The sequence below is a fragment of the Rattus norvegicus genome, chromosome 1, assembly GCF_021556685.1.
Source record: "Rattus norvegicus strain SHRSP/BbbUtx chromosome 1, alternate assembly SHRSP_T2T, whole genome shotgun sequence".
Lineage (NCBI taxonomy): Eukaryota > Metazoa > Chordata > Mammalia > Rodentia > Muridae > Rattus > Rattus norvegicus.
The window spans coordinates 4238024-4263417 of NC_141534.1; the positions used below are offsets into that span (position 1 = coordinate 4238024).

The 25394-nt window shown below is 46.4% G+C and overlaps 1 protein-coding gene and 1 long non-coding RNA gene across 7 annotated transcripts in view; both read right to left on the reverse strand.

The window, feature by feature from the left end:
* Window positions 1–859, reverse strand: part of LOC148006822 (uncharacterized) — an 88565-nt gene extending 87706 nt beyond the window's left edge. Inside the window, exon 1 of the long non-coding RNA XR_015648995.1 lies at window positions 591–859. This is a non-coding gene — a long non-coding RNA (uncharacterized LOC148006822). The remainder of the gene's footprint in view (window positions 1–590) is intronic.
* Window positions 860–8396: 7537 nt separating this feature from the next.
* Window positions 8397–25394, reverse strand: part of Sash1 (SAM and SH3 domain containing 1) — a 298706-nt gene continuing 281708 nt past the window's right edge. For all 6 annotated transcript variants that reach the window (XM_087575848.1, XM_087575846.1, NM_001427579.1 and 3 more), the window contains 4 exon segments: window positions 20175–20288; window positions 15404–16515; window positions 13650–13781; window positions 8397–11767 (listed from right to left, as the gene is read on the reverse strand). In XM_087575848.1, coding sequence (XP_087431974.1) covers window positions 11504–11767; window positions 13650–13781; window positions 15404–16515; window positions 20175–20288 — 1622 coding nt within the window. In that variant the 3' untranslated portion in view covers window positions 8397–11503.

Genomic DNA, 25394 nt, shown 5'->3' on the forward strand with positions numbered 1-25394 from the left:
ACAACTGGTCAGTCGGCAATGGGCTTTCAGTAGTCTCCAAGGAGCTGGGAGAGAGAGAGAGTGACTGGAGGAGCTTTGGTAGCCTTAAGTGTTGGCAAATTGAAAAGCCTATTCCAGACACTTAAAAAAGAATCACCTTTCTGTTCTTCTCAAACTACCTCTGGTAGCAAAATCTGTATTAGCCAGAGTTCTCTAGAGTAACAGAACCTTACAGGATGAAAATCTCTCTCTCTCTCTCTCTCTCTCTCTCTCTCTCTCTCTCTCTCTCTCTCTCCCTCTCTACACACACACACACACACACACACACACACACACACACACACACACCAATGCCAGTGGTTTTCAACCTGTGGGTCGAAACCCCTTTAGCGGTCAAATGACCCTTTCCTAGGATTCACATACCAGACATCCTGCATATCAGATATTTACATTATGATTCACAACAGTAGCAAAGTGGCAGATATGAAGTAGCAATGGAATAATTCTATGGTTGGGGGTCACCACCACATAAGGAACTATTAAAGGGTTGCAGCATTAGGAAGGTTGAGAATCAGCTCTCTCTCTCTAGGGGATTTATTGGAATGACTTACGGGCTGCAGTCCGGCTAATCCAACAATGGCTGGCTGTGAACAGCAAGTCTAAGAATCCAGTAAGTTGCTCAGTCCACGAGGCCAGATGCCTCAGCTGGTCTTCAGTATATGCTGGAATCCTGAAGAAGCAGGCTCCAGTGTCAGTGAAGCTGTGAATGTGCTAGCAGGGCTGGGACAAGCAGGCAAAGGTTTCTCCTTTCAGGTCCCTGTGTAGACTTCCGGCAGAAGGTGTGGCTCAGATTAAAGCTGTGTCTTCTCACCTCAAGATCACAAGTGTGTGTCTTCCTACCTCAGAGGTCTGGCCTAGAAGTGGATTCACCCACTTTAAACCAGGCAAAAACAATCTCTCGAAGGTGTGCCCTCCATTTCTGGATTGTAGTTCCTTCCAGATATAGTCAAGCTGACAACCAAGAGGGGCCATCACAGGTGGGCAGAGAAAGAGGGATGGGCAGATAGATCTAGGTGAGGTAAGAAATCTAAGTCAGGATGCACATAGGAATCCACTGTGGGATACGACAGAGCCTTGAGGAGACAAAGCCCACATGATTGGTGTGGAGCCTTGACCACTAGTTTTAGGACTTTAATTTCCCACAGGACCCTAGAGTGCATTAGAGATGTTTCCATATGTGTGGGTGCTACAGCCGGATAGAGTCCATGTCTGACACAGTCCTTGAGTTAAGAACTTTCCATCTCATCGTCGGCTTCCCTGTCCGGTCCACCGCTAGAGAGAGCAGGTGTTCTCACTCAATCACAGATTGGAGCAGAGTCCTCCACCAAAGCCTGGAGACTCCACACACCGCCCCCCTCCTCAGCAGGTGGGGCTGTACCTTCCTCAGCCCCAGCTCACGGGGAAGGCTACCTGTACGCTACCATCCTCTCCCGCTGCCTGTGAGGTGGCACAGATCTTTTTCCATTAGTCAGAGAAACATCACGCTCTCTCATTGGCGTGAATCGGGTCCTGGGCGTGGCCACCACTGTTCCAAGGAAGGGCGCCCACGTGGTCTTCCGTACCACGACTCCTCTGTAACAATCACGAGCCATTCTGAGGGAATGAGGCCTCGTTATACATTAGAATCACCTGAAGAGTTTGAAAAAAAAAATGCAAGAGATTGGTTCAGACTCACTTGTCCCTCAGATGTCCTACCTGATGAACCTAGAGGTTCCCAGCTGTGATCGAGTTGGCGAGGGAGCAACTTTGATTTGAATCCTGTTATTCTGTCAAACACCAACCCAGGTGTTGGTTTACAGGACTTGGTACCACCAGCCTTTAGACAAGATAGGTAACCAATCCAGTGTTGACAGGATTTCAGACTGAGTGGAGGCTTTCTATTTGGTGGAGAAATTGCATGTGGACAGTAGCTTCCGTTGGCTACTCATCCTGCTCATCCTAGTGGCCTGCCCTGTAGGTTCCCGTTCCCTAACCAGTTCTCGTGGTAACTGGAGCCATCTGCCAGTGCTATGTCTCGAAATGCGCACCTCTTGCTTTCTGCTTGTCTACCAGGAGCCTGACTGATAGCGATACCAGGTAGTTTTAATATGCAGCTTGGCGAACAAGGGAAGTATTTAGCAGCAAGGCATCTGTGTCTGTAAATATTTAAAGTCCTCCCTATTCTCTCGGAATAACCACCCAAGAGCTCTGGGTTCACGAGTGAAATACATGTACACACAACCTTTATGTTTTAACGTAGTTCAGCTAGCTCGATGACTGGCCCACTCTCGAACCTCCACGTGGCTAACACACTCCCCTCCGATATTCCTGAGTTAATACTTGCTAAATCTATATTTCATCTCTGCTACCCCAGACCCAATGGGGGAGTGGCCCATGGGACTGCTTTCCGGGATTTTTACATGTTAGCGGGCTCTCCCTCCTGTACCTTTTCCTGTACGGCCCATCTCCTTTGCCCTCCTAATGGTGGAACTCCTTTCTTCTCCCTGTCTCTGAGTTTCTTTCCCAGAAATCCTAAAAACCCCACCTCTATCCCTCTGCCCAGCCACTGGCCACTGGCGTTTTATTGATCTGTCAAAAAACCAACTGTTGGCAGGGACCTGCACCGGAGGTGTGAATTCCCACATAAGCACGAATCAAATCCCCAATAGGCATCAGAACAAAATAAGGTCATAAGGCCCAAGTTAAGTGTCACTTTTTTCCACCCAAAACTTCCGATGGCAGTCCCCTCAGCTGTGACATGGGTCACAGGCTCGATGCGAGGGTTAAATGTTCTCACTATATAGGTGCTCTGTGAACAGTGGATTGAACAATGGCCACTGCTCTCGTTATAATGTCGGGTTATTCTGGGCATGAGCTATAAAATACTATTCAAACAAAAAATGAACCTGGACCAGCAAGATGACTCAGAGGGGGTATAAGGGGGTCACTGCCACACCAGACCACCTAGGTTTAACACCAGAACACATACACACACACACACACACACACACACACACACACACACACACACGACACTTAGAAAAAAAAGTATTCAAAAAATGAACCTGGTGTTCTTTCACAGTGTAGTATACAAAGTCGAGAACTTCTAGTGTAGCCAAAACATTGCCCCTCCCCCAGTCCGTTCCCTTCGCAGGGAGGAGGGCACTTGCTACACAGAGAAAGAGACTCTTACAACATTCAGGAATCTAAGTCAGGCCATCCCAGTCTTGAAGGAAGAATAAATCAGATACAAGGGCACAGAAAGGTTTTTTTTTTTCTTTAAAGATAGAGATTTTAGTTTCTGAGGATCACAAACTCCCGGAGTGTTTTAATGATGTTTTGGATACAGGGAACTCTGAGACATATCTGATTTTGTTTTCTGCTGCCGACCTTCATTTTTGGTGCTGGTGTCCCTGAGGTCCTCCTCTGGCCCCTATCCTGCATGGCCAGCCCACTGGTCCCTGGCGATCCTCTCTCTACCTGCAGCCTCCTGTCCTCTCCGAGGTCTAGCAGACCGGCGCCCTCTGGTGGCCGCGTGCTGCATTCGCCGTTCCTTAGGCACGTGCGTGCTTGCTGAAAGCGGCCTTGAGATTGCTATTTTGCTCCGATTTCTTCCAAGAAAAGCCACGGATGCACACACACTAGTTAGACCTTTGATGCGCTGCTAGCAGCTGCTTTGTTGTATATTCTCCCCCTCATCATTGTGTATGACCCCAGAGGCTCCTGTCAACCTGTCAGCGGTCACTCAGGATTCAGGAGCTAGTGCGTTGAGCAAACACTGTGTGTAAAGCAGTGAGGTTTCTGGTGTACTGGAGAGCAAACCTGTGCGTTCCTGGATTTTAAGTTGCAGCAGGGGAGACAGACAAGAAACAGCAAGACATACTCTATAAGGTACCTGCCTGGTGGGTGGTGAGGTTTAGAAAGGTTGAGCGGGTGCAGGTCCAGAGTAGGGGTGAGGTTAAAGGCTCAGTGTAGGGATGAGGTTAAAGATGTCCGATCAAGACTTGAGAGATGAGAGCAGCTGGTGTGAGTCACGGAGATTTTCTGGGGAAAAGCGTTCCAGGCAGAGAAAAACTTGCAAAGGTCCAATGTGAGACCCTGCCTGCCAGGTTTAAAGACCACTAAGAAAAGTCCTATAGTGGCTTTACTTAATGTTTGTTTCAGCATGTCCTGGTGTCAGGTAGTGATCGGAGCATTGGGAATACAGGACAAAATGAAACAAAGTTCCCACTCTTCATTCTGGTGAAACACAGGTAGTAACAATCGGCTACCCAGAGTTCACTGAAAGACAAAATGTATTCTCCTCTAATAAACAGCTGTTTCCATGCTCTCCTCCCTGCTTCCTACCCTATAACAGTAACAAGCTGTGTTGCAAACTTGGACTGAGGACATATCGTACCATAGTACCAGAAATGAGACAACCAGGGTGGAAAAGATGGCCCAGTCATTAAGATCACTTGTTACTGGACCCAGGTTCAATTCCCAGCACTAACATGGTGGTTCACAACCATCCATACCGCTAGTTCTGGGGGACCCAACACCCTCTTCTGAACTCTGTGGACACCAAGCATGCATGTGGTGCACATACATACCATGCTAACAAAACATTCTCTGTGAAATAAAACACATAAATCTAACTGAGAGGGAGAGGTAGGGGAGAGGGGGAGGGAGGAGAGAGGAGGGGGATGGGAAAGGGAAGGGAGGGAAGAGGGAAGGGAGGGGGAGGGGGAGGAGGAGGGAGAAAAGACCCGTGTATCTTCTCTGCAGAATACAGCCACTAACTTTTCTTCTATAGTCCATTGCCCAGATCCCAAACCCCAGCACCCGTACCAAGAATAAAGCTGGGGTAGTAGGAGACAAGGCTGGGCCAGTGTCGCAGCTTGAAAAGTCTTTGCTAACTTAAATGTTTTAGCTTAATGAAACAAGTCTGGAACTCAAACCAGAGCCCTTTCAAAGAGCCCCATCTACAACTTAACCAGCGATTTCTGGGCACAAGTCTAAAGTCAGGTCCAGAGCGAGTTCAGTGGACCGGGCTGTCACTGCCTTCTTCAGATTAAGCTGGTCACCTGTGATTAACTGTAGCTTGTCGGCTGTGGTCGGCCAGGGATCGGCTGTTTCAGGCTTAAGCTCCTGCACGGGATTGCTTGTTGATTCTGTATTAAGTTAGACTTCAGCGCCTCGAGAAAGAGCCTGGGTCTGGAGGGTCCCTCTGGGGAAAGTTGGTTATGTTTGACAAGTGGTGGTTATCTGGGGTAACCTAAGCTGAGGTAATAAGCAAACCACAGAGGGGAGATTCCCAGTGGTGGTGGTGTGGTGAAAAGTCTAGGGACACTCTTGGGCCCACTCTTGTGTCAGCACAATAGGCTCTAAGCCACTAGAATTTCCCTGAGAGTGTCAAGCTGGAAGGAAAAGGCAAGGCCAGTTGTGCAGCCAGAGGATCCATTTCTGCTCTCTTCAGATGAGATTTCACTTCTGACGACTCACCATACTGCAACGGGCCAGGACTCAGCTTTATTTAAACTTAAACACCAGGTCGGGACTTCTTAGATGGACTTGGGGTTCACTGAGCCTCTTTGTTCTTCTTCTCGGTGCAGCCACATTGAATAGACCTCCTTTCTCCATTTTCAACTATTACATGTGGAATAATTGATACGTTGAGCCTAGCTTCCCAGGGCCACAAGGATCTAGGCTTCTACTCTAAATACTCCAGTAACAAGAAGCCCTGGGGGACTGGAGGGATAGCTCAGTGATTATGAGAACTTACTGCTTTTCCACAGGACCCCCAGTTTGGCTCCTAGCAACAGTAGTAACAAGTGGCTCACAACCACCTTGAAAGTACCTCTGGCCACCAAGGGATAAATATGCACATATATGCATATCTCTCTCACACGAAGTAAAATAAAGTCAGAAGAAGAAGAGGAGGGGAGACGGGAGGAGGAGCAGGAGGAGGAGGAAGAGAAGGGGAGAGGAGAGGAGGAGGAGGAAGAGAAGAGGAAGAGAAAGGAGGAGGAGAGGAGGAGGAAGAGGAGAAGGAGGAGAGGAGGAAGAGGAGTGGAGGAGGAGAGGAAGAGGAAAGGAGGAGGAGTAGAGGAGGAGGAGAGGAAGAGGAGAGGAGGAGTAGAGGAGGAGGAGGAGAGGAGGAGGAGGAGAGGAAGAGGAGAAGAGGAGGAGGTTCTGGCTCTCTGCTTTCGGAAGTTGGCATGCTATCCCTATTGAGGAGGACCCAGAGGCTTGCAAGGCCACAGGAGCCATAGTCAGGGCTTCAGCATATGGTTCATCTTGACAAGCATCTCCCAGTTTACTCTGGGGAGAGTTGGTACAAGGTGCTGTCACTGATAGGACAGTGAGAGACAATACTGGGGCTGCCTCATCCAACCTGGACTTGGTGCCACCAGACTGTTCTGAGTTTTAGGAAGAGATGATCCTGGACCTACCTGTCCTGAGGATTTGGGATGCATGTATCTTGGGAGGCTTGAAGATAGAGAGAGAAAATCATTAAAAGACTCGTGGATGGCTGGAGAGATGGCTCAGTGGTTAGAGCACTGACTGCTCTTCCAGAGGTCCTGAGTTCAAATCCCAGCAACCACATGGTGGCTCTCAACCAACTCTAATGGGATTGGATGCCCTCTTCTGGTGTGTCTGAAGACAGTGACAGTGTGCTCATATACATAAAATAAAATATTTTTTAAAAAAGACTTGTGGAGTTTTGGAAAGCATATGTCTATAATGTGATAGTTCAACGTTTTAAATGAGGACATTTTAAAGTGATGTCCTCCTTAGAACTTTATATGTGAAGTCAAGTTCATAATGAATTTGTTACTGAAAAAACAAAACAAGCCCCCCAAAACAAACAACAAACAAAAACATAAAAACCAACCTACCACAGTTAGGTGTACTTTAATAAAATAAAAACGAGCGGCTTGTAAAACACTTGATCATGACTTAGAACATGAGCAGTTGTAAGGCATCTGACCCACTTGCTAAGTGATAGAGGTGTTTAAGAAATTCCTAACAGCTTAAAGAAAAGTGAACCTTAGGGGCTGGAGAGACTCTGCATGTCTGTGTTCAGTGGTTAAGATCCTACTGGCTCTTCCAGAGGTCCTGAGTTCAAATCCCAGCAACCACATGGTGGCTCACAACCATCTGTAATGGGATCCAATGCCTTCTTTTGGTGTGCATGAAGACAGCTACAGTGTACTCATATACATAATCATTTTTTTTAAACAAACCTGAAAACTGAAAGTTTTCATGCTTGTAGAGTTCTGGTTAAATAATCTGGACAACAGAATACTACACAGCCTTTAAGAGAATGGAACGCCACTGATGCTAGGTCTCCAAAATATTTCCGTTTAAACACGAATGAATAGACTCTGTGGGATGCACGTGGCGTTTAGTTTGTAAATATGTCTGAAAAACCAGGCACTGTTCCCATGGGGAGGAGAAGTGAAGTCGCTCTCAGGACAGGAGAGGTGCTGCGGCCTGTTTTGTTCGAGTGCGTGTATTATACACTCAAGGAATGGTTGTTATCTTTGGCACCCTTTGGGTGATGGGTCTGCAGCTCAGGGGCAGAACACTTTCCTGGCATATGAAACTGCCGGGTTCAAATCCTGGCACCACAAAAACCAAACCAGGCCAAGCCAAATCAGGATTATTATACCAACCCCAGTTCGCCAGCATCGGAAAGACAGTTTTGTCAAGTTGGCAGGCTCCTAGACTATCTTAACCCGATTTACCTTTCTCTCTTTCAGTAGATGAGTTTGGCTATTCCGTTTCACTGTGAATTATTGGTTGAGTCAATCGCTTCTATGGCAACAGATTCTACACTGGAGAGTAAGCTTAGAGCGGGGAGGACCTCCAAACATTTCTCTTTTGAAAGGCGCCCCAATTATGACTCATTCTTGTGTACTGAGAAAGAAAATGGTACCCTGGGCAAGGCAGACAGTAGCTTCCGGTATCAGAAATGAGTAGGGCCGGGGAGATGGCTCAGTGAGTAAAACGCTTGCTGTGTGAATGTGGGGATTGAGCTTTGATACCCAGAGCTCGAAACTGGGTTCAGTAGCCCAGTGCTCCTACAGTGACATCAGAGGCACAGACAGCTCGGGGTGAGGGGTGGGGCAGGGGCTGAAAGGACATAGCAGTCTATAAACAAGAGACTCTGTCTCAAACAAAATGAAAGTCAAGGGCCTCAACCCAAGACTGTCCCCCACCCCCACCGCCACACATGCATCATGACACATGCATGCCCATATATACGTGAACACAGACACACAGACATCAGGTAAACAAAGCTCCTTTTGAGTCATTAAAAAGAACCTTGTACAATTAATTTCATTTTTCTCCCATTTTTGAAGCATCACAGGAACACCCAAAGCAACAGATTTGACTGAAGAAATTTATTTACTTTTCCCCCTAGGTACATAGATGACATTATTATAGACAGTTTTGATACACAGGAAAACCCTTCTGTCCACCTTCCTTTTTTTTTTTAAATGGATCATCACAATAATTTTTTTTTTACAGTTTTAAAACAATACACAGCTTTCTTGGGCTGAAGCAATTGCAAGAACGTATTGGTATATTACAGCTACTTACAATGTTTAAGAATAGCAATGGAGAAAAATAAGTTATTTAAATATTGATTTCATATACAGAAAGTGCAATGTTGTTAGTTGTCATAGAACTTGTTTGACAGTTTGTGGGTTTTTTTTCTTTCCCCCTATTAATTTAAAAATCAAGATAACATGGACTTAAGACAGTCAGATTTTTTTTTTTTCTGGAAACTCACTCAGTCCTCACACAGCAGTGACTTGGGAATCTACGTCTGTTCCTCCACAGTTGTGAAAACACGCTATGCCGATTCATTTCTCACAGAGGGATCATTTCCAATTTCATCCATGCCTGGGGTCAGGACAGAGAAAAGGGCCCCCAAATACACAAGGCCGTGAAAAGCTGTTTGCTCTAGTTATCTGGGAATGTAAATAGTAGTTTAGGCAGCTGCTTTCTCTGCAGACAGCTGAGACACACAAATCACACGCATTCTGGGTAGCTACCTGAGCCGAAGGAACGCCTTTCCAGGTTAATTTTGTGCTTTCCAAAGACAACAATTTTCACTGTCACTCAAAAATCCTGTACCAAATGCAACTGATCAAAAGTGGCTATTGAGAAAGCCGGCCCGGCCGCCACAGGCCGCCCCGAGCCTCCTCACAGCCATACACTTAACATTCAGTCTTTTCTCAGACCAAATGAAACGTTCGAAGCAAAAGAAAACCAAACAAACATAATACAAAGGAAGGAAGGAAGGAAGGAAGGAAGGAAGGAAGGAAGGAAGGAAGGAAGAAACAAACCTCAGCCCCTTCAGATCAGACATTCACACTAAACTCGTGGTCCCTGAATTTAATTCTCCATATGAAGGCAGTGATTTCCAGAGTGATAAAAGCTACTGTTGGACATTTTCAAGACCTCCTCGATTGACTTAAAAAAGAAAACACTACACCGAGAATGAACTGAAACTGGGAAATTCCCATGAGATTTCTCTTCCTCCCTCGGTACTTCCAATGGGATTTTTGCTTAGTCTTTCTCTCTTCGCTCAGCTAAAATCCTAAGGGCAGTCTCTTGCAAGGTCAGGCCAGGGTTACTTCAAAAGCAAGAGGAGAAGCCTGTTTTCCAATGCTAACCCCCCCCCCCACAAGAGCATGTGAAACTCCTGGGTGCTGGAACTGGCAGAGAGCCCTGCACCCCCCACCCATTGGGTGGGCTATGCCTAACCCAAGAGGCCAACCATGAACTCCTTTTTAAGAGTCCAGGAAGAATCTCATGCCTTTACCTTTTTATTCTAAACTGCCTCAACTTCTCCACATGGCATCTTATAGAAGGCGAATGGAAGCGAACAAACCAAACATCGTTATTATTACTTTTCAATGCATACTAAAATGGGGGTGGGGGTCACCTGAGATCCACATGGATCCAGCTCTATAAACCATATGGCCAGGATGGCTTTGTTATTAATAAAATAACTTGCCCTTCTCTCCTGAGGGAAATCAAATGTTAATAACCCAATGAACTATCAGAGGACTGATCCAGGCCTTGTATGCAGAGTGTTTCCACGGTAACTTGAGACTTCACATGGTCCGTGTAAGCAATGGAGCACGTGTACCTGTCTAAATCTGCCAACTGCTAGGAAGCCAAGCGCCAGACCAAAGGAGGGTAGATTACGTGGAAATCACCATTGGGGAAAAAAAGAAAACCAGCTGAAAATATGCAATATTTAACACACGGCGGATGTGGTTTATCTGGCTCCATAATGAACCTTTGCTTGAATTAAAACACTTATCTAGGTAACAAATGAAAGATAATAATAATTATAGAACTGGCCAAAAAGAAAAAAAAATTAAAAACACACAGACAAAAAGAACTTTAAAGAACTGAGTGTAAACTACTTCCCTTTTTAGAAAAAAAAATATCTTTCTGAAATACATTACGATGACTTTCTGCAAAGGTGATCCGTTAGCTGATGAGTGGACTTGGGGATGGATGGGGTCAGGACTTCGTGTAAATCCTACAACACCATGGCCACCTTGGCGGCACTCAGTAAAGTGAGTAGACTGATGGGCAGTTACTTCACATGCACGAGAACACGCGTGCCCCTCTGTGAATCCCGACCGACGTTTACTGAATTTCTAGTTAGTTTAGAAACTAAAAGTCAACGTGAAATGTGTGCCTGGTAGTCACCCCTATAAGATAAGCCATGTTAGAAAGAGATTGTTTTTAAAAAAAAAAAAAGGAAAAAAAAAGAAAGAAAAAGGCTATTTTTGCTGGAAACATCCCAAACACGTTAGATGGCAGTCTAAGCTGGAGATCTGGAACTAGGGTTAAGTAAGGGTTGTGGACACTAGATAGATAACTGGTTAAAAGTTTATATTAAGGCAAATAAAAGCTAATTGCTAGAAAGCAATTAAAATGTCTCTCGTTTATCTACAGGAGAGGAGGACTGCTCTGTTCTTGGTAGAGTCAGCTGTTGTAGCTTTTGAACAGATGAGCAGGGTCAATAGTATACAGTAACTCCAGAGTCTGTTGCTTTGGCCTAGCTAAGCCCATCGGGCTCGGGCATCCAGCCGGGTGACCAACAGATACGCGCAAGGGCACGATCAGACACGAGCAGGCTGTCTGTCCTCCTAGTCCTCTGCCAGCACAAAGACAGACCGATCGAACAGTGTTTGCAAGGAGTCGGCATCTTAGCTCTTCCGTGTCTGAAAACAGAACCAAGTGCTTGTCCTGCCTTTGGGCATCAAAGAGAGCCACATCGATGTCCTCGAGGGTCGGGAGAGGAGGACTTTTCAGGAAAAGTGGGCCCTCAGTTCTGAGTCCTAATCCTGCAGTTCGTGAGCCCCGAGTGGGTACTTTTCTTCCCAGTCAGGTCAACCCCAGCAGAGATGGAGGGCACAGTGAAGGGCTGGCTCTTGTCCAGGGAGGGCCACGGTGGGCCTGGCTACATGGCCTCAGGGCTTGGTGGCAGTTTGAAGAGTCTGGCTGCGGTTACCAGTTTCCTTATGTGTCTCTCCTCTGTGATGCCGGCCTCCTGAAGGCAAGTGTGGGACAGGGAAGGCACTTGGCTCAGCGCACTGAACCCTGCGTCAGAAAGCGTGCTCGTGTACATGGGCAGGCCGATGGAGATGAGCCAATCCGACACGGACGTAACACATCCGGGAGAGAGGGGCTTTCTGCAGATTTCCGTCAGCCCGCCACTCGGGATCTGTTCAAAGAAGAGAAGCCACGTCATGAAGGTTGCACAGGTACCATGAGCTACCTTTCGTATGGCTGAGAAAGACGGTACTGCCGTACGTCATGGCTAAGAGACGCCAAAAGTCAACATTAAGAACTTTGCTCAAGGGCTGGAGAGATGGCTCAGTGGTTAAGAGCACTGTCTGCTCTTCCAGAGGTCCTGAGTTCAAATCCCAGCAACCATATGGTGGTTCACAACCATCTATAATGAGATCCGATGCCCTATTCTGGTGTGTCTGAAGACAGCTACAGTGTACTTATATATAATAAATAAATAAATAAAAAATTAAAAAAAAAAAAAAGAACTTTGCTCAAAAATGTAAAAGACTTTTACGGAACTACCCCCAGAAGATTCCAGAAGGAATTTTGGGCTAGATCAAACCCCGATTACTTGTATAAGGCTCCAAGCTGTAGGATTTATGTTTGTCTTGCTATTTTTGTCTCTGACAGTGTAAAAAAAAGATACTCAATGGGTAGGGCTTTTATAAAATATTTTCTACTGTACTTTGACTCTGTATTAACAACTAGAAAATTAAATATTTAAATGTATATCGTTCATCAATAATTTAAAACATAATAATGTTGAGTTGAATAGGACACAGAAAAGGACCTTGGAATCTTATTGCTAGGTGCATAGAAGGCTGCCTTTCTGAAGGAGATTTGCAGGGTGTTAAAAAACCTACAAAATTTTATACAATTGTGCATGTACTCATATTTACAAAGGCATACATTGTATGCGTGTAGGCCAGAGGCCGGAGGTCAGAGGTTTGGACCTGATAACTGAATTATAAAAGTAGTACAGGGCCAGGCTTAATGGTTCACAGCATGCGTGTGTGTGTGTGTGTGTGTGTGTGTGTGTGTGTGTGTGTGTATGTATGTATGTATATGTATATAAATGTGTGTGTATATATACATATATACGTATATACACATATACATATTTTTTTTCATAATCTAATAAGCAAAACCCATCAGGCTTAGTAGTAGACTGGACCTTTACTATCACACATGTGCACAGAAATGACTGGTTTAAAATTGAGAAGTAGAGGTTTTACATACTCAGGGCATACAGCATGGTGTAAAAGGCACACAACAGCTAAGCCGAGCTACTCAGGAGGCATGAATCCCTTCACTAATCTGCACGCCTTTCTCTCAGGTATAATAAGAATAAAGATGTGTCGGGGCTGGGGATTTAGCTCAGTGGTAGAGCGCTTACCTAGGAAGCGCAAGGCCCTGGGTTTGGTCCCCAGCTCCGAAAAAAAGAACCAAAAAAAAAAAAAAAGAATAAAGATGTGTCAGCATCTTCCGCCGAGGACATAACACACTGTTGTCAGCTGCAGTTTCTATGGGGTACTCACAGAGCTCCCGGACGAACTTATAAGGCTAAAGTTTGGTGTCCCGTGTACGGATTTTAAAGACAGGTGTTCCTAGTTATGATGAACTTCCTCCCTCTTGGTCTTTCTAAACCTGTCGTAGCCCCGGGCATCCGAGAATGTGCCTGCAATCTCAGCACTGAAGGGGCTGAGGCAGGAAGATCACAAATTGAAGGCTAACCTGACCGTGTCTCTCAGTAAACAAACAAACAAGCAAAACAAAGAAACAAACACAAATAATGATGGATTGGTAGTGCATCTCAGTGGTAGAGCCCTGTCCTAATATGCATGAAACCCAGAAAAATAAACTCCAAGTCTAGGCCGACGACGGTATTATTTTCTCCCCGGGTGTCTTTTCCTAGGGTTCTAGCAAGTCTTTGTGTTATCAATACCTATCAGTAGTGATCTTATAACTAAATATATTGAAGAAAGATATGCGCCTCCCCTCCCCCACACCCCCCAAAAATGTGGGCTGCTCACCGCCATCCGATGTTGTTTCCGGAGCAGCTTCACGCGGATCTGGTCCATATTGGCGGCGACATCCCTCTCAGGCTGATCTAGGTCCTCCGCGTATCTCTGCACCAGGGCTTCAGGGATCCCACAACGGCCATGCTGCCAGGGTAGAGAGAAATGTGGCATGAATGGTGGTCCAGACATACCCCACCTAAGACACATCCAGTCACACTCCTACCTAAGACACATCCAGACACACCCCCACCTAAGACACATCCAGACACACCCCCACCTAAGACACATCCAGACACACCCCCACCTAAGACACATCCAGACACACCCCACCTAAGACACATCCAGACACACCCCACCTAAGACACATCCAGACACACCCCCACCTAAGACACATCCAGACACACCTCACCTAAGACACATCCAGACACACCCCCACCTAAGACACATCCAGACACACCCCCACCTAAGACACACAGCCTAGCTGTCAGAAAGCGACACCCAGAGTTTCCGTACAAAAGGAACATAACCTATTTATTATCGGGCAGATCCTTGAAAAGGAGTATGCTTGTATTTTCACCTTACAATACTGATGAGCTCTACAGAAATATTTCAAATATAATCAGGACGACACAGTCCTGTGTTTTCTCAGGCCAACACCTTAAACCCATTTTTTTACAAAATTCAGTCCCTTAGTGTTGTTGAACAGAGTTCCCCCAGATCTGTAGAGAGCCAAACCACTGTTCTACAGACACTGTCTGCCCTTCATCTAAGAACCATGCCACTTAATCACCAGGCCACATTACAACTCTCCCTGCTTCCCCTTCAAAGGTACACAGCCATGGAGTATCAAAGAGGGGGAAAGAAGGAAAGGCCCTGGGGTAGGGGGTGGGGGTGATGTTCTTAGGAGGCATTCGTGATCATAAGGATTTAATAACAAGGACTCTTGGGGACACATTATAACAGACGACGCATTTCCAGAAGAAAAGTATAGCTACCTATCATTACAGATTTATCTTCAAAGTCGCTTTGGTGTTGGTAGGCTTTTTCTTTTCTCCTTTCAAATGAGAACTGTATTTTAGTATAGATATAAATGTTTTTGGTGCATCAGAGTCTTTCATATTATGGCCCCGGTCCCCGTTACATATAGATATTTGTATAATTGCTGTAGTATACCAGAACAGTGTTCTGAACTATAAGTGCTCTACGGTTTTCTATACATGGCTTCCATTAATTTGATTCGCTTACAGCAACCTGTCTATGAGTAGATAACGCAGGTTATTTGAAACCGCAGTTAGACTACACAGAAACAAGACACAATCTGCTGTGGGATATGCACCCTGGATTCGGGTCTCTCTTGTCCATTAAACCACCCCATCGGGGCCAGTTCTGGTGCTGATACCTGCAGAACATGGCTGCCAAACTAAAACCAAGTAAGAGGAAAAGAAAAACCATGACGCTGTGGTTGAATTTAATCCAGTGGTAGGGGGTTGCACTCCCAGCTCACAGAAGCCATAGGCAGAGTATGCCACGCTGTCTGCACAGATCACGTGGCCAAGGCCTTCCCTGGCTCTCATCTGAGTGGCATATGCCTTTAATCCCTGCACTTGAGAGGCTGAGGCAGGTGGATATCTGAGTCCAAAGCTAGCCTGGTCTAAAGAGCAAGTTCCAGGGCAGCCAGGGCTACAGAGAAACTCTGTCTTGAAAAACCACACCAAAAAACCAAAAGGAATAAACAGTTACGGCGCTGAGGCCCGAGCCTTGGATACCTTATCAGAGTAGGGCTCCTCAGTGAGATCGATGCCCTCAGCCTGTAGCTTGTTCTCCGTCAGCATCTCTAGGTCCACACCCCGGATGCAGGAAACCTTCCTGCTCAGCACTGGGCCCAGCTTCACACCGTGCTCCTGCAGGCTGGTACTCTCCGGCAGCTCGGCCAGCCAGGGTGGAGGTCTCGTGCACACTGGGCTGCCTGGCTCAGTCCCCGAGGAAGACCTGGGCTCCCGGGGAGAGGGGCAGTCGCTGGGGCTGACGGGGCTGGCAGGGCTGGCCTTCTTCAGTGGCAGGATGGGTGCCTCTGGGCTAGGGACCAGGTGCAGGCCATTGGCCAGGCGCTCTCGGCTTTTCTTGGCCGGCACAGGCGGGGGCTGCGATGGATGTCTGGATTGCGTCCTGGTCTCAGGGGCGCTCTGTTCCCCATCTACCCCTTCTTTGGTGCCCAGGGAGTGGTGGTCATGTCCTTTTCTGAGACCCTCAAGAGATGTCCTTGTTAAGCCGGGTTTAACAGGAGGCTGAGCCTCAAAATTTCTGGGTATACACTGAGGAGGAGCTATGCCAAGGTTGGAGGCCACCGCGGAGCCCTCCAGTTTCTTAGCCATCGTTTTCGGAGGGTCGGAAAATCTCTTGCTTTGGGTCAGAAACATCACATCTTCTGCAGTGGGATCTCGGCCTCGGGGCAGAGCCTTGGAGGTGCAGGCAGATGCCTTCTGTGGCACTTCTGGTACATTCTCTGGACAGGTTTCCGGCTTCTCGGTAGGCACATCCTTACCAACATCAGCATCTCCCTGAAGGTCGTCCAGGGAATGGGATCGGGGCCAACTTTCCACGGGCTCAGGACCCTCCAGGGTTTCACAGCTGCGACAGATGGAGACCGGGAGGCTCCTTCGGTTTTTACTCAATCCAGTCACACAGGGTACATCACAGCACTTGGCAGTGTCCGGGGCTAGACCTCTTCCCAGCCTGCTCTCCTCTCCCTGCTTGCGCACCTCCCCTGATTTCGTTAAAGGCAATGTCGGATAGTTGCCCGGCTGACTCCTGTTGAAAGACTTTAAGTTGGACTCCGTGGATGACTTGGTGGACAGAGCGCTGGGTTTTTGTGTTTTGCCTGTGAGAGAAGGAGATATTTTACAACGACGTTTTAAAGTCAATGAAATTGATGCACAAACAAGGGCTAGGGGACCCACAAAACTATCACGTACGACGCTGAGAAAAAATAGGGTGATTAGGGACCCATTTTTATTTTTATAAGGAATTCTAGTTTTATTAGAGTACTTATAGAGACTAAAATTAATTGGTTATGTGGGAAAGAAACGCTGAGTCAAGCAGAAGGAGGAGGCTAATGTGTATTCCAAGCTGCTTTTGGTAAAGACTGGCAATGCAGAAACCAAACTAAGATCTCTGTTTGGTGAGTATGGTTTTTCTGAAGCCATGGTTGAACTGATTCCTTAGAACGGGGTCTGCGAATGGTACCCACAAAGGGGTGATCAGAAGAGAAAAAAAAAAAAAACAACCTTCAAATCACTTTTTACTTTAAGGGGCTCAACTTGAATAAATTTACCCAGAGACGAGGAAGCAACTTTGATTCGGACTAGTAACAAAGTTGAAGGAAGAGCCTCGCCAGAGGCCATTTACAAAATACTCACTCAGATGCTTGTAGCACAGTTACTGTCCTGGCTAAAATGAATCGGGATTGCTAGCTGAACTATCAGCCTGACCCAAGACCCTAACTTAATAACTCTTGATTTATATTTACTGTGGCAGCTGCTGTGTGACAAGGTTCCCTGGGAATATGCTCTATGTAGGCCCATACGTAGGTATCAGCAAGCTCGTGCGTGCGCGCACACACACACAGACACACACACACACATGGTCAACGGTGCTTTGTTTCCTCTCTTGTTAACAAGACAGTTGCCATGTCCCTAGAAGCTAGTCTGATAAACCTGAGAATATTCCAGGTAATGGAATATCTATGCCCCGTGACTATGTTACTCTAGAAAAAGGTGGAAACACCACAAATCTTTGGAAGGTGCAAAAAAATAGCTGTGTCTAATATCTGAAAAGCTATTAAGCTACTTATATAACTAATAGACTTCTTTCCTGCTAACCTATTAGTAAATATCCAGAATTCAGCATTTCAGTTTAGAATCCTGAGTCTCCCCCATTACATAGCCAGGCGAGGGTTAGGGTTGGGGCAGGGCCTGGTTGGTTATGCAAATGTGGAAAAGACTAATTGACTATGTGAATAAGAGCATGTCCTAATTACATATGCAGATGTGGGCCTGGCCTCATTGACTATGCAGATGTGGGCCTGGCTCAGCTAGGGTTAGAGTCAGGCTAGGGTTGGGGGCTGGGCCTGGTTGATTTATGCAGATGTGGGAGGAGCTAATTGGCTATGCAAATCAGAGTGTGACCTAATTGCCTATGAATATGCCTTTAAATGTAATATACAAACAGTATCAAGGAGAAACCAGGCTGCAGGCCAGTTTGATAGGGAGGGTAAGAAAACGGGTTGGATGGTGCCCACTCAGTAAGGGAAGGAGCTACTTTAGGGTAAATGAAGGTATTCTTTGATTAAAAACACCACCACCAACAACAATCTCTGTGTGAGGCAATCTAGATGAAGGAAATGGAACAGAAAGAAAAGGCCTGAGGCTCTGACACTCCAAGAGCTTTGGCCCTTCATCAGCAGGGAGAAAGGGTTTCCTCCCAAGATTTCACAGCTTTCTAAGCTCAGACAAACCTCAAACTGATAACATGAAGTGTTGCGGGCTGGGACTCACTGCAGACCCTAAGGCTGGCTTGGCTGGCAGCTGAGAACAGCGCTCTCCTCAATTGGACTTTTTATTAATGAGGCCATCCTTTTTGATGAGAGATACGATCAGCATGTGAAATATTTTATGCCCTGCAAAGCAGACATCCAGCCACGTAGCACGTGTCCTCCGTTAGGCCTTAGGAAGAAGTTCATACTTTAAACTCTGCCTTCCTGGATTTCTACACAGTTCAACAGCAACACACTAGCCCGTCTTAATACGTTGGTATTCTGTTGATACATGGAGATATGCTACTGTTACTTCTAAATGCACTAGCTACATTTCTTATTAACAGAAGAATCACTACAGCTAAATGCAAGGGGGAAATACTTCACAGAGCACATCACAAAAAAGCCCCAAATCAGTTGAGATAGAAAACTTTTTCTTATTAAAATCCACTGAGCTCAAATTTCAGAAATGTCTTCTCCTCTTATCACTTCCCAGTATGAACCATATATATCAATTCCGGGTTCACTTTCTGTTTCATATAGGGAGAGCTCTGAGTTCACCTTGAAATCAAAGGATGGCTCGCCAGCTTGTTTAATTCAGTTCGTCAATAGATAGAACTGAATTCTCCTGGGCATTAAACCATTTGGCATTGGTATCTTTTTTCCTTACTAACCCAGCACTGCTGGGGTTAACTTTATCTGACTGTTGGCAGCTATAGAAAAGTTAACAAAAACAAAACAAAACAAAACAAAACAAAACAAAACGCCTTCCAATCTACCCAAGGATTTGCTGTTTGCTGAGACTGATGCAGTACCGGGCTCCTGGATGTGTTTTGTGTTGCATTTTAACCAAGGCAGAGTCATGGGTAAATTTCTAGGTTCCCAATATGGCGTATCAGTACGAGGCGGGCACTATACCCAGGTGTAGAGGCAGAGTCGAGGCCTTGCTCTGAGTGTGGTTGATCATGACATGAGAATCTGAACTCAAGCCTTTATTTACCTCGTCTCTGAACCAGTTTGAATTCCCAAAATAACTCTTACACTATTGTTTTAGTCATGATTGACATTACGAAACAATTTTTTATGCCCACCACCTAACACACACACACACACACACACACACACACACACACACACACACACACACCTAAAACAAAGATTACAGTAAAGCCACTAATGATACTCAGCCTTACCTTGTGGAATGTGTTGATGCTTTCTATACCATGTCCTAGAAAACTGTCGTTCATGGGTCTCTAACTGATTTTGCAGTCCATTAAAAAAACTGCAACCTATGGCTTGCTTTGGTAAATGCTAAGAAAGAGCCTAACTTGTTACTGCCGGAGGGAGCTCCCACTAAAGGTTCTGAAACCTGGGTATGTTTTTGCTATAGCCTTTAAGTGTTCATCAGAGATGACCGTGATGAACCCTTTATCACTGCTTCTAATCTCGTAACGATGGAAACTTGAGAGAGAGAGTCACCTGCCATGTAGCCTTTCTGCCTCATTCTGCTTAAGACCTTGGTCCTGTATGGAGGAGGCTTAGAGAGTTACATATTGATTGCTTCCCGACTGTTAAAAGATAGAAGCCACAAATAAGACATGTGGCCTTCTAGTCACCCTCTCTAGGGGTAACTGCCTCTGGAATCAGGCTGAGAGGCTATAGCATACATGGCTGCCGGTGGCCGGTTGCCCGGGTTCCATTGATGGATGGTCTACCTGGCAAGTTGTTTTTCTTGTGGGGCTAATCGTTCCCAGGACTAAGATGTGAGTGGTTACTGTGTGAAGAAAAGGGCACAGGAGACAAACAATTTAGGTTTTGTGACTGCAGGTATTTTAGACAGGATTTATAAACGTCACATGGCAGCCAGGAGGACCAAACAGAGGTTAACGGAAGAGTACTGGGGGACAAGGCCAGCAAGGGAAAGATGCCCACTGGCTTCCTCTCCGTACAAGAATGGAGACCGTGGAGACACAGAAGCAGGTTTTGACGGTCTGGGCCAGCATTACCGTTTTCCAAGTTCTCGCTGCTTTCATAGCATCCGGAGTCTCGAGGGGAACGTCCACTCAGGCCCTGGCTGTCGGCCAGCAGCTTCTCCTGAGAACCAGACTGGTCACTGTTACCTAGGGGTGAATACATAGCATGGTGTCACAAGGAGCCCCAGAGTCAGCTAGGTCTTCATCCTTTGCTCTTGGCACATGTTAAAGCTGAACTCACAAACAAACAAACAAAGTAGCCAACTGGATCAGAACACTTCTCTTTCAAGAAATGTATCCACCATGTGGAAATATGCTGGTGGCTCCTAAGCTACCCAAACAGTGGGGGACTGAGGCCGCAGGGGAGAGGAGAAATACAATGTACTGAGGAACTTCAAGGAGGAGAAGGAGGGCGAGGCCAAGAGACAGCACCATCAATGAGAAGTACTGTGTGTGAATGGGGCCTTTACAAGGTGGGTATGGTCAAGTGCTTGTCAGACACCTGGAAGACTCATACATCAAGTCACTTATGTTACAGGCTCTCCAAATTTGGGAGCTTTAGTAAAGGCATCAAATGAAATATTGCCTTGTAAGCATTTGGGGAGCATTGTTAGCCTGTGGTAACAATGTGCGGCTGGTTGTATCATCTCAGTCAAAGGAAGGCTGGTGAGAAAGGAGCAGAGCCCTATTCGTGGAGAAACAAATCTTTTGTCTTCTGCAGTGTACAAAGTTTCCATTCTATTTATTCTTCTCCCACTGCCTGGGAACAGCATTTCTACTCCCTGCATCCAGTGGGCAATAAGAATTCAGGAGACCCTCTGGCTGGCACACGGAGTAGCCAGCCGGCCAGTGGGAACGGAACAGCCCCAGCCTGAGCAACCCCTCTAAGAAGAAGCATCATTTCTTATCAGTTGGACCTCAGTAATGGCGGGAGAAAAATCAGGAGACAAGTTAACTATGTCGCTTTAGGGACAACCTGCTGTAAACCCCATGGAAAACACATGACTGATCAATTCCCAGGCAACTGTGTTTTCTATAGAGGGAGCCCAAGGGGCCCAGGGAGTCCAGGACACTGAGGTCTTGCACAGAGCATCTTTGGATACGTATGTAGAGAAAGCACTCGGTCACACAAAAATGGGAAACCAGGAGCGCATTTTTTTTTCTATACAAAACAGCTAGTTGCAAAGACAAGTGGCTTTAATTTATTTTTCTTTCCTCTCACCTGCCCACCCCAACCACACATGCAAAGCAAATAAATAAATCGAAAATCAGAACAACGATGCCTTTTCTCCGGGCATCACAATGTGATAGAGAGGCCGAGGGCCGCCGTGGCACGCGAGTGCCGGTGGGAGTCCCACGTCTTTCCACTTCCTGTCTGTGTTCCTCAAAGGGAAAGCATTCTATAAATATGCACAATGCCAAAGAGGATGTCAGAACACATCCTTAAATCACAGCCCCAAAGAATGCTAATTATCAAGCAGTTAGTGGGAAAACTAACAAATTAGAAGTACATGAGCAAGTCCCCCCCTCCCCCCAAAACAGTCCCAAGCTGGAACATTCTATGGTGATGTCCTCATCCTGTGGGAGGGTCTGTGGATTTGGATTGGCCTCCGCTCTTGTCTAGCATGCTATTTAGAAAAAAAAAAACGATCCCTGGAATCCAGAGACTCGAGCTGTCCTTGAGTACCCTGTGGAAGGGACCGATTATCTGTCCCTGGTGGCAGCGGTTCTGTGCTCCAGAGCAGCAGAACAGACTGCAGACTAGAGCCTACAAAAGAGAAGCATGATGCCGTGCTGCTGCTGAGAAGTGCATCCTGGGACCCCGGCCTTACCAGGCGCTTTCAAGGTCCTGTTTGTTACAGCAAAGGGAAGGATCTCTCCGGTGCGGAGAACCATGATGCAACAACGGACAGTCATCTGGAAGACATCTGACAGGGTGCTACAGCGCCACCTTCACCGGGGAGAAGCTGATCCTTTTATGTATCTAGACTTTTCTCTCTCGCTAGCCTCAGGGCCAACGTGGGAAAGACAAGAGCCAAACGGGCTGACGTCCCATCTGGTCACAACTTGAAGGGACTCAGCAGGCTTGGTCTAAACTGCCTCCCTACCGAACCCACCCTCGGGCTGAAAATGCACTGACACAGATCCTCAAATGACCAAAGCAATGGCATAGAAGGGCACACACCGGTTTCTAGAAAAGTGCTTTTCTCAGGACTAAGGAGAAGGAATGGGACTCCTGGAAAGAAGCCTCTTCAAAAGGTTTACTGTATTTCCTACACAACAGACTGGTTGTTCATTTCATTTCTCTCCAAACTTCAAACAACCTTTCATTAAGAGTCTTCCAAAAACAAACACCACCTCCTCTTTTGAGTCAGGGTCTCTCTCTGTGGCTCAGGCTAACCTGGAACGTTGAGTAATCGTGCCGTACTTGGTTCAGTGTTCATTTCCCTAAGCTGAGGTTATAGGTGAGCGCCATTTCTACCGAGGTGTGCGCATGGCGGTGGTTAGGACGGCAAACTCTACGGTATATGGACTTCACGACGATTCTTTTTAAAGTAAACAATTTTAAGAGTGTGTTCACTTAGAGGACCTAAAAGAGACTAAGGAGACCTGAGCTGACTGTCTTTTCCAAATGGAAGGTTGAGTGCAGACCACCTTTTCCTCCTCTGTGGGAGAACCTGGCAAGGTTTGGCTTCCAACCAATACAGGAGATGAACGTAATATTTTCAGTGGAAGTGTAAGCCAGGAAAACTTAAAGGTGCCCCTTCGTGTCTTCGAGAACCTCACTGGATCTCTCTCTCTACAGCAAACAAGCTGTGTTTTGCAGAACATGACTGTGTTTCTCTAAGTTATCGAGGTACTTGGAGGAAGTACTTCTTAAGTACAATGAACTTAACAGCATTAAATAGGAAGTCTTACATCACTAGGCTACATCAGGATATGGTCTGTCAGCAGTAATTAGAGCCTCTGAGGCCTCCAAGCCTTTGTTTCAAGACCAATAAAAGGAAACACCATTTTAAGTATCAGAGAAATTCCAAGCAGTGCCCCAAATGGGATTTATGAACACGGAGTCTGCCTGAGCCCTCCCAAGTTAGCCTCCTGTACAATGGCGCTGGTATGAATCTTAGGATCTGAGCCTAGGACGATGGGTCTAAGCTGATGTGTTATGTCAAGCTAGGCTCAGATCCCTGCCCATATGCAGGGTTTGGCATTGCTCTTCTGACATCTAAAATCAGACAGGAAGTGTAACGGATGATGAATATCAGCCAGCTGTCCTCCGTAAAGAGTAAACGACACATAATATGGGTCAGAAGAGCAGATGGTTCTCCGTTAATTCATAGTGATGGCGCAGATCTGCCATACCAGTCAGTCCCTAGGCAGGCCACCTACACACAACCCAGCCAGCGACCCTGGGGTTTCTCTGGAGCAATGGTTCTCGACCTTCCTGATGCTGCGACCTTTTAGTACAATTCCTCGTGTTGTGGTGAACCCCAAATGTAAGATTATTTTGTTGCTAGCCCATACCTGTAATTTTGCTGTTATGAATTGTAATGTAAATATCTGTGTATTCCGATGGTCTTTGACTCCCAGAGGGGTCACGACCCACAGGTTGAGGACCATTGTCCTAGCGCGCTAGCAATCAAATGCTACAGAGACCTGGTCGTGAAGCAACTTGGCAAGTAAGAGGACACCCTCCAACCCTACCTGAAGGCTGCCTGTTTACTTCATCTACTGCTGGCTTTTTCTGCGGCCATGAGAAAATGCCCTCATAAAAACCAGCTGAAGAGGTTGTTGGGGATTTCGGGTAAAGGCCACCCTGGTGGAGAAACCGTGGGTGCAGCCGCTTGAGCGGCTGGGCCCTTGGCATCCCAAGTCAGCGGCAGGGAGAGATGAAAGTCAATACACAGTTCACGTTCTCCTCTCTTTAGTGTAGGGTCCTAGCCTGTGCAACGGTGACACCGACGACCAAGGCAGGTCTTCCCACTTTAATGGACCTCATCTACATAGTCCTTCACAGGCATGCTCCAGAACTAATTTACTCTAGATAATTTCCTCACGGAAGTGTCTGAAGGCTTGTCTCCACAGTGATCTTCACGGTGTCATGCTTACTTAAAATCAACCAGCATCTCTAGGGTTCAGACTTCTGTTGACAGAGTTCCTTTATGTTACTGAGTGAACTCACCAACCCAGTTGCTTCTTTTCCTCTTGGGATTTTATATAGCCAGTAAATATAAACATTCCCCGGTTTACCACAGTGTACTCAGATACTATAAGTTAAAATGCACTTAACGCCCCTAATGCACTGAGCAGACTATTCAGCAGTTTGGGACACTGCAGTGTGCTAGTTTCTGCCTATCATGGTCTCAGAGTTGACCAGGGCTACAGCTCACTGCTACTGCTTAGCACTGTGGGTGTGCAGACTGCGGACTGCTTGGCTAGAAAGGGAACGGGACCAAAATCCGAAGTATAGTTTCTAACGACTGTGTATTGCTTTCCTGGCATCATTAGAGCAAGAAAGCCTTAACTTGGAGACCATTTATAATGTGTGCTTCCCCCCCCCCCCCCGCCCCCCATCATTACCCATGGTTTGGATGTGTCTTTCAGTGATAGAAATCCTAGCTACTGACACCCTGGGAACAGTGCACATAAAGAAAATGCACTTGAACTCGAGAACTGGAAAGGATGCACCTTCCACGGTGAATGCTTTTAAGAATGTGTTTTCGTGTCCGACTGGAGAACAAAGACCATGGTAAGCCTGGCTTAGCGGGCAACAGCAATGGACACAGCAAAACCTGCGAATGTCCTGCGTTCTGTCCACCCAGGGTAAAGAATAAGCTCCCGTACTGAATCCAGGAATTCCTGCTCCACACACTCACTTCAGAGAGATACTTCATTCTTTCCTGGACACTGATGGGTTTATTTATTCACTGCTAAGCCTATTCAGTAAGAAAACAACCCATGCTTTGGAAAATAATTGACCCTTAGATAGCAAAGAGACTCCTAAGTGGGTGGCTTATATTTCTTCTTAATCCAGGATTCATATCCCCCCCTTCTCTCTGATTTATTCATTTATTTTATGTATGAGCACACTGTTGCTGTCTTTAGACACACCAGAAGAGGGCATCAGATCCCATTACAGATGGTTGTGAGCCACCATGTGGTTGCTGGGAATTGAACTCAGGACCTCTGGAAGAGCAGTCAGTGCTCTTAACTGCTGAGCCATCTCTCCAGTCCAACCCAGGGATTCTTAAT